The sequence below is a fragment of the Heterodontus francisci genome, chromosome 8 (genome assembly GCF_036365525.1).
Source record: "Heterodontus francisci isolate sHetFra1 chromosome 8, sHetFra1.hap1, whole genome shotgun sequence".
Taxonomy (NCBI): domain Eukaryota; kingdom Metazoa; phylum Chordata; class Chondrichthyes; order Heterodontiformes; family Heterodontidae; genus Heterodontus; species Heterodontus francisci.
Window position 1 is genome coordinate 123,964,596 of NC_090378.1, and position 9,685 is coordinate 123,974,280.

The 9,685-nt window shown below is 43.0% G+C and overlaps 1 protein-coding gene and 1 gene segment (V, D, J or C); one reads left to right on the forward strand and one right to left on the reverse strand.

The window, feature by feature from the left end:
* LOC137373133 (ral guanine nucleotide dissociation stimulator-like 1) overlaps positions 1-1,069 on the reverse strand; it is a 212,168-nt gene extending 211,099 nt beyond the window's left edge. Inside the window, exon 1 of the transcript XR_010975601.1 lies at positions 785-1,069. The gene's annotated coding sequence lies outside the window, so the exon portion shown is untranslated. The remainder of the gene's footprint in view (positions 1-784) is intronic.
* Positions 1-9,247, forward strand: part of LOC137373135 (Ig kappa chain V region Mem5-like) — a 37,769-nt gene extending 28,522 nt beyond the window's left edge. Inside the window, 2 exon segments of the V gene segment in view lie at positions 545-578; positions 8,369-9,247. Coding sequence covers positions 545-578; positions 8,369-8,697 — 363 coding nt within the window.
* Positions 9,248-9,685: the final 438 nt, after the last annotated feature.

The window sequence follows — 9,685 nt, forward strand, 5'->3', positions numbered from 1 at the left end:
GAGACAGAGTGAGACTGAATGAGAGAGAGTGAGAGTGAGAAAGAGAGAGAGAGTGAGAGAGAGAGAAAGAGGGAGACAGTGAGAGGGAGAAAATGAGAGACAGAGTGAGAGAGAGTGAGAAAGAGAGACAGAGTGAGTGAGAGAAAGAGAGAGACAGATTGAGAGAGAGTGTGAGAGAGAGAGAGCATGTGACAGAGACAGAGTAACAGGGAGAGGGACATAATGAGAGAGTGAAAGAGACAGAGTGAGAGAAAACAATGAGAGAGAGACAGAATGTGAGAGAAACCCAAAGTAGCAGAGACAGAGTGTGACACACTGAGAACGACACACACAGACAGAGACAGACAGAAGCACACATAGAGACAGAGACAAATAGATATATATAGAGAGAGTGTGAGAGACAGAGACACACATACACACAGGCAAAGAGTTACAGAGAGAGAGACACAGTGACAGTGAAAGACAGAGAGAGGGTGAGAGTGAGTGAGTGAAACAGAGAGCAGAGGATATTGTACAGCCCCTGCACTGGAAGCTGTCAGTGTGGTATACGTTCGGTAAAGGAACCAAGCTCAGACTGAGTAAGTAAACCTCAATCCTCCGTTACTAATCCTTTAAATACTGAAACTTTCGAAAACACAAATGCTGAATAGTGGAAGGTGTTAGTAAGGAACTGCAGTCAATGAAATGGTTCATTGAAGAGCACTGTGTATAACAGGGTGCCCAGCTGTATTTCTTTAGTTACATTCCCCCTTTAACCAGCAAGATATAAGTAACCAACTTTTACCGAGTGTGTAGAGGAGATCTGGACGTTTGCAGACTGTGGTCACATTCCTGCTCCATGGAGTGAAATCCCTCACTAGACTCCTGCCAGTCTCAGTGTGAGCTCTGGGTCTCTGTCACAGTCTCTGATATAACTGATCTCAGCACCAGCACAGTGAGACACCGAGGTCCCACCTCCCCCAGCTTTAACTCTGCTCTGTCCACTCCCTGCTTATCTCTTGTCAAAGTTCTGATGACAAACAGTGACAGCAGGGCTCCCAATCCAGTGGCTTCAGTGTTCCAGGGTTTTGGGGAAACTCTCAGTTGCTTTGTCTTTGGGTCGAGTTCATGTTGATTGTTCTGACCAGGTGATGAAAGTCTCTAGGGGTCTTTCACAGCCTTCACCTGGTCTTACTGTAACAAGATTTAATTTGAAACACACTGTGTTTTGAGCTCCTTCCAGGTGAATCCTTGTTCACCGCTTTCCAATTGTGAGGCAAAGAAATGAGCACAAACAGGTTTTCTTAGGTTTAAAGAAGAAAGGTAAAATTTATTAAAACTTAAACTAAAACTCTAATTCAGTTAATGCGTACGGATACACGCCATGCCCCATGCTAGCATGCATATGCGATACACACATGCAAATAGAGACAGAAAAGAGCAGAAGAAAAATAAAGTGCAGAGGTTTGAGGCAATCTCTGAAGAGAGTTTTTGTTACTGTGCTTCGAGCTCACTGTAGTCCTTGCTTGTCGGTAGATGTTGCTTTTCATTGGGGCCCAGTATTCTTCTTAAACCTTGTTCACTGTGGGAGACTTTTCCCTCTTGCGGTTCATATGTCTTCAATGATTTCTGAAGCTGGTGAGAGAGATGAAAGCCGACGGGAGAGAGACAGTGGCAAGCCAGCCATGAAAAGTCTTTTCAGTCCAGGAGCAAACAGCTTTCTGAGTTCAAATTCTCTGTGGCAAGTTCAAATTCAAAAAACTACAACAGCCAGTTAGTCATGTGACGAAACTGGTCTGGCCATGTCCGATGGTGTAGTCGGCCATCTGAGCAGTCAAGTTGGAATGGGAGCTCCTCCATCCTCAATGTCTGGTAATCAAAAGTCCATTGTGGATTGAATTTGTCAGGAAATGGTCTTTTGTCCCTTCCAAGTACTGTCTGTTATTATGCCAATGTCTTTCCAGTCAAGGGCCTGGTGTTTTTTTTTAAAAACAAGTTCTTTCTTTACTCCAGCAACAGATTAAAAAGCAGTGTTCATATGGCGAAATTAATGTGCCTCATTCTTGGCAGGTGGGGGCCTGCATGACACTGATATTTATCTCTGAACCGACGTCACTGAAAATGTTCATTTACCTCATTGCTGTTTGTGGGATCTTGCTGTGCACAAATTGTCTGCCACATTTCCTACATTCCAACAGTGACTGCTCTTTAAACAAGTCCTTCATTGTCTGTAAATGACTTTGGGAGGTCCTGAGGTGTGAAATACTCAATATAAATACAAGTCTTTCTTTTCTTTTTATTAACTGGGAGCTCCCACAATACCCTGTTGATTAAAGCTGAACCCAGCAGAAAATCCACAGAAAACTGACTAATGTTTGTCTGATTTGTCTGTGTGTTTATTAGACATGACTGAGCAGATAGCAAGAGTTTCAGCAGCAACAAAGGTGTTACTCTAGTGCCCCTCCCACTTTCCCCATCGACTTACAAAATACTTACGGGGAAAGGGCTCAGCACCTGCCATCGACTGGTTAAATGTCACCCCTCTAGACTACAGGTCTCCCACAATCTGCTCTCCATCTCTCTCCTGAAGGCACTATCTCTGGCTGGGGCACAGCTCCACCCTCCCCAAGTGGCCTCATTCCTCCAAGTGTGAGCCGGGAGGTTGAGAATGGCAGACTATTCGACTGTGAGGTTTTAGTGTTGCCTCAGTGGGTAGCACTCTCACCTCTGAGTCAGAATGTCGTGGCTTCAGGTCCCACTCCAGAGGCTGGAGCACATAATCCAGGCTGACACTGCAGTGCAGTATTGAGGGAGTGCTGCACTGTCAGAGGTGCTGTCTTTCAGATGAGACAAACTGACGTCTGCCCTCTCAGGTGAATGTAAAGGATCCCACTGCACTATTAGAAGAGCAGGGGAGTTCTCCTCGGTGTTCTGGACAATGTTTATCACTCAACCAACGGCACTGAAAATCAGATTATCTGCTCATTATCACTCAGCTGTCTGGGATCTTGCTGTGCACAATTGGCCGTAAAACACTTTGGGACATCCTGAGGTAGTGACAGGCACTATAGAAATGCAAGTCTTTCTTTGAGTTTGGAGGCTCCTGATCCTGACCCTCGCGCACACTCTCACCTTCCAGGCATCATGGGATCATTTGGAGCAGTGACCCTGCCTGACCCCAGTACACTGAGACTGATTATAACCTCACCCTTGACCTCACCCCAGTGTTGGACAAGAAGGTTTTAAATGAAATCTAAAACCTTCTACACCGACACCCAACATGAATCCTTTCTGACATGTGTTGATACAAGTCTGCTCCAGTGTTCTCGGAGAAAGTTCTCCGGATGTGTGTGTGATCTGAGATTTGTTAACACTGAGCCTGTTTCCTCCGGATAGACTGATCTACAGTTCGAGCTTCCTGTCAGGTTAACAGTGTCTTAAAGGGACACTGAGTCTTTAAACACTCTTACTATTAACCATTTCAGTGCTGAATTGGTGAGAACCCTTCATTATAAAAGTTTAAACAGAGAAACATAGAAAGATTTACAGTGCAGATGAGGCCATTCGGCCCATGGTTTCCATGCCAGCTGAAAATGAGTTAACAAACCTAATCCCACTTTCCAGCTCTTATTCCCATATCCCTGTAGGTTTCAGCACCTCAAGTGCATATCCAAGTGTTTTTTCAATGTGATGAGAGTTTCTGCCTCTACCAACCTTTCAGGCAGTGAGTTCCAGACCCCCAACACCCTCTGGCTGAAAAAATTACTCCTCAACTCACGTCTCATCCTTCCACCAATTAATTTAAATCTATGCTGCCTGGTTATTGACCTCTCTGCTGAGGGAAATAGGTCCTTCCTATCCACTCTATCTGGGCCCCTCATAATTTTATACACCTCAATTAAATCTCCCCTCAGCCTCCTCTGTTCCAGAGATAACAATCCCAGCCGATCCTGTCTTTCCTCATAGGTAAAATTCTCCATTCCTGGGAACATCCTCGTAAATCTCCTCTGTACCCCCTCTTGTTTGATCACATCCTTCCTGTAATGTGGTGACCAGAACTGTACACAGTTTTCTAGCTGTGGTCTAACTAGTGTCTTCTACAGTTCTGGCATAACCTCCTTACCCTTATACTCCAGGCCTCAGCGAATAAGGGCAAGCATCCCAGAAGCCTTCTTAATCACCTTATCTAGCTGTCCTGCTACCTTCAGGGATCTGTGGACATGAACTCCAAGGTCCCTCAGTTCCTCTACACTTCTCAGTATCATCCCATTTATTGGATATTCCTTTGCCTCGTTTGTCCTCCCCAAATGCATTACCTCACATTTCTCTGGACTGAATTCCATTTGCTATTTTTCTGCCCACCTGACCAGTCCATTGATATCTTCCTGCAGTCTACAGCCTTGTTCCTCATTATCAACCGCAAGGCCTATTTTTGTATCATCTACAAACTTCTTAATACCCCTTCCATTTAAATCTAAATCATTGAAAGATACTATAATCAGCAGTGGACCCAGTACTGAGCCCTGCAGAACCCCACTGAAAACAGCTTTCCACTCACAAAAACACCCGTTGACAATAAAACTTTGCTTCCTGTCACTGACTCAATTTTTGATCCAATTTCCCACTTTTCCTTGGATCCCATGGGCTTTTAATTTTCTGACCAGTCTGCCATGTGGGATCTTATCAAAGGCCTTGCTAAAATCCATGTAGACTCTTTCAAACACGACGCCCACTTTGACACTCCTTGTAACCTCCTCATGAAATGTAATCGTTAGTCAGACACAAACTTCCCTTAACAAATCCATGCTGACTGTCCTGAATTAATCCCGTGTTTCTCTAAATGATGGTTTTTACTGTCTCTCAGAACTTTTTCCAATAATTCTCCCACTGCCGAGGTTATGCTGACTGATCTGTAATTACTTGGTCCATCCATTCTTTCCTTTTTAAACAACAGTACAACATTAGCAGTCCTCCAGTCCTCAGGCACCATGCCTTTAACCAGAGAGGATTGGAAAATGAGGATCAGAGCCTCCGCTATTTCTTCCATTGCTTCCTTTGCAGCCTGGGATACATTTCACCTGGGCCTGGTGATTTATCCATTTTCAAGGATGTGAAACACCTTAATATTTCCTCCCTCACTCAGTTTATCCCATCCAAGATTTCACACTCCTCCTCCTTAACTACAATGTCTGCTTTGTCACTCTCTGTGAAAAAAGGCACAAAGTATTCATTCAGAAACATGTCCACATCCTCCACCTCCACACACAGGTTAGGTTTTTGGACTCCAATTTACCCCGCTCTTTTCTTAGTGATTCTCCGGCTCTTTATGTATTTATTAAACATCTTTGGGTTTTCCTTGATTTTACTAGCTCATATTTTTTCATGTCCTCTCTTTGTTTCCCTAATTTCCTTTTCAATTTCACCCCTGAACTCTCTACACTTCTCCAGGTTTTCTGCAGTATCAAGATCTCAGTATCCGATATAAGTTTCCCTTTTGTACCTTATCCTACTGTGTATGCTCTTTGCCATCTGCGGTAAATGGAGATTTGGGAGTCTCACCCTTTTTCTTTGTGGGAACATGTTTGTTCTGAGCCCTCACTATCTCCTCCTTGAATGCCTCCCACTGCTCTGACACTGATTTACCTTCAAGTAGCTGTTTCCAGTCTAATTCTGACAAATCACATCTCAGCTTAGTAAAATTGGCCTTTCCCCAGTTTAAAACTTTTACTCTTGGTCCATCTTTATCCTTTTCTATAACTGCTCTAAATCTAACTGAATTATAATCACTGCCACTAAAACACTCTCACATTGATCCCCTTCCACCTGCCCAGATTCATTCCTGAAAACTAAGTCCAGAACTGTATCTTCTCTTGTTGGTCTTTCTACTGATGAGAAAAGTTCTCCCGAATGTATTTTAGGAATTCTGCACCCTCTGTACCTTTTATACTGAATTTATCCCAGTTAATATTTGGAAAGTTGAAATCCCCTCCTATTACTGGCCTGTTGTTTCTGCACTTTTCAGTAATTTGCCGACACATTTGCTCTTCTCTCTCCCTCTGACTGTTTGAGGGTCTATAGCAGGAGTCTGGAACCTGCGGCTCCGGAGCCACATGTGACTCTTTAACAGCTCATTTACAGCTGCCAACCTTTTCCAGTTGGATCACATTAACATGAAAAAGGCCGAAAAAATTCAGTCAAGGAAAGTAAACTGTGTTTTTATTGTGGGGATAAAAGGCTAATCATTATGTTGTACTTTATAGTTTCAAATGATTATTTGAATGAAAAGCATCATCATTGTCTAAATGAACTTGTTTGAGTGGTACAGCTTCCATTGGAGGAACAGTTTTTATGTTTGTGACCATTATTGTTTCTAATATCACTGAGATGATAAATTATTCTGCTATTAGAAACTTCTTTTTTATTACGAGAATCAATAGCTGAAAAAATTGTCTTAATTCTGCACGTCTGAATTTAAATTTTTTTTTAAAATTTTGACTTTACTGACAAAATTATACAAAAACAAGTCAAAAAAATGCAATAATTCAGAGTGAAACCTATTCTGATTTTGACTTTTTTTCTATTGATACATAAATTCAATACATGTATTTTATTTATTATATATACAAAGTGTGCATTCTACCAGAGACACTTGGCAATTTAGAAGGTATTTGGTTTAGAAATGCTGAATTTTGGTCTTGACACTGCCAGTAGTTTTTATTTTAGGTAATATTTTTGAAAACAGTCTCTTCAGGTAATAAAGGTTACCGACCCCTGGTCTATATATAGTGCAGCAATGTGATTGCCCCTTTTTTGTTCCTACGTTCATTCAGATGTCCTCATTCGATGATCCTGCTTGAATATCATCCCTCCTCACAGCTGCGATTTTTTCTTTTGACTAATATTGTGAAACCCTTCTCCTTTTTTCTCTCCCTCTCTATCCCGTTGGGAAACTCAGTATCAGGAATATTGAGCTGCCATTCCTGCCCTTCTTTCAGACTCATTTCAGTAATAACTGTCATCAAGGCAGCATTTGAGTCTGGAATCAAGGAGCCCGAGCAAAACTAGAGTCAGTGTGAATCAGGGGGAAATCTCTCGACTGTTTGGAGTCATACCTAGCACAAAGGAAGATAGCTGTGGTTGTTGGAGGTCAATCATCTCAGCTCCAGGACGTCACTGCAGGAGTTCCTCAGCATAGTGTCCTAGGCCCAACCATCTTCAGTTGCTTCATCAATGACCTTCCCTCCACCATAAGGTCAGAAGAGCGGATGTTCGCTGATGATTGCACAACCTTCAGCACCATTCGCGAATCCACAGAAACGGAAACAGACTATCTAGAAATGCAGCAAAACCTGGACACTGTCCACGCTTGGGCTGATAAGTAACAAGTAACATTCGCGTCACACAAGTGAAAGGCAATGACTATCTCAAATAAGAAAGAATCTAACCATCTCCCCTTGACATTCAATGGCATTACGATCGCTGAATCCCCCACTATCAACATCCTGAGGGTTACCATTGACCAGAACCTGAACTGCAGTAGCCCTGTAAATACTGTGGCTACAAGAGCAGGTCAAAGGCTGGCCACCTAGGAGGAAAGGCCAGCAGTTGCATGGGAACACCACCACCTGCAAGTTCTCCTCCAAGCCACACACCATCCTGACTTGGAACTATATCGCCGTTCCTTCACTGTCACTGGGTCAAAATCCTGGAACTCCCTGCCTAACAGCACTGTGGGTGTACCTACCCCACATGGACTGCAGCAGTTCAAGAAGGCAGCTCACCACCACCTTCTCAAGGGCTATTAGTGATGGGCAATAAATGCTGGCCTGGCCAGCGACGCCCACATCCCATGAATGAATAAAAAAAACTACCATATCATACTTCCAAGAGCAGTCGAACACAATTTAACCAGTTGAACATCAAACCATCCACTGTCTTTGTATTTTAGACTAAACCTAGCAAGCGAGGCAAATTAAGAAGTGATGGTGCTCATTTCTAACGATTCAACACCAGCTGCAGTTCATTAACTCAGCTGTCTGTTATCTGATGTGACAATTCCAAACACAGAAACACCCACAGAAACATACACATAAATATACACATAGAACACACAAATATACACAGAGAATACACAAATGTACAGACAGAACACACAAATAAATACATGAAACACACAAATATATACAGAGGACACACAAATATACCGACAAAAGACACAAATATATACATAAAACACACAAATATATACAGAGGACACACAAATAGACCGACAAAAGACACAAATATATACATAAAACACACAAATATATACAGAGAGCAAAAAATATACAAATAGAACACAGAAATACACAAACATGCAGTGATTAACAGTTTTTCTCTTCTCTTTCAGGCCGAGAGAAGTCTCAACCCACACTGACCCTGATGCCCCCCTCGCCGGAGGAGGTCAAGGCCAAGGGCACTGCCACCCTGGTGTGCCTTGCCGATCACTTCTATCCCGATGAAGTGGGGGTGGAGTGGAAGAAGGACGGTGCAGCCATTTCGGCCGGAGTTCAGACCAGCAATTACCTGCGAGCTTCGGACAGCACCTACAGTGTCAGCAGCCTGCTGACCCTCTCTGGCTCTGACTGGGAGTCCAACGCCCGCTTCTCCTGTGCCCTCACCCACGAGACCCTGTCCTCTCCCCTCAGTAAGAGTGTGAGCAGATCAGAATGTGTGTAGAATGTTAGAGACAGTCCGCAGAGGAGACACAACTTTAAATATAACAGGGGTGAGCTGGGAGGATAAAGGTCATTGTCAGCACGGAATTTCAACTCTCTTCCTTCTCGTGACTGGGTCTGAGACACCTCTGAGGATCAGGGGTTAAGGCACTAAATTGGGACAGTGTAGAGGGGGCTTTACTCTGTATCTAACCCGTACTGTACCTGCCCTGGGAGTGTTTGATTGGACAATGTAGACTCGTGATGCCAAGTAAAACCTCTCTAAGATGCTGAAGACTGTCAGCTGAGCTAAAATAATATGAACCTCAGAAGTCACCGCTCAGTAAACCAGACCTCCTTCCTGCTCACCCTGCAGTTACAATTTAAAGTTTAGTCTCTGTTTAAAGCGACAGGATTCTCATGTTATTGAGAAAATCTCCACAACTGTTTTAATAAACCTTCATTCTCCCTGTGAATTTCTCCAGCTTCCTCTCACTGAGCTGTTTATTCAAGTCTTTTTACTGTAAATGTAAATCTGTAAAAGGTAATAAACATTAAGAATATTCAGTAAATGTCTCGGGAGTACTTTGGAAATGTCCCACATTCCTGTCAGTTGATTGGCTGTATTTCAGCAAGTGATTCTAATGATTGGCTGGTTAAACTCTCAATCAATAGCACATTAGCATAAGATTTGATTACAAACAGAAATACAAACATATGAATTAGGAGCAGGAGTAGGCCACTCGGCCCCTCGAACCTGCTCCACCATTCAATAAGATCATGGCTGATCTGATTGTAATCTCAACACCACATTCCCTCCTAGCCATGATAACCTTTCACCCCCTTGCTTATCAAGAATCTATCTTCCTCTGCCTTAAAAATATTTATAGACTCTGCTTCCATTGCCTTTTGAGAAAGAGAGTTCCAAAGAGTCACGACCCTTGGAAATAAAAGAATTCTCAACTCTGTATTAAATGGGTGACACCTTATTTTTAAATAGTGACCCCAAG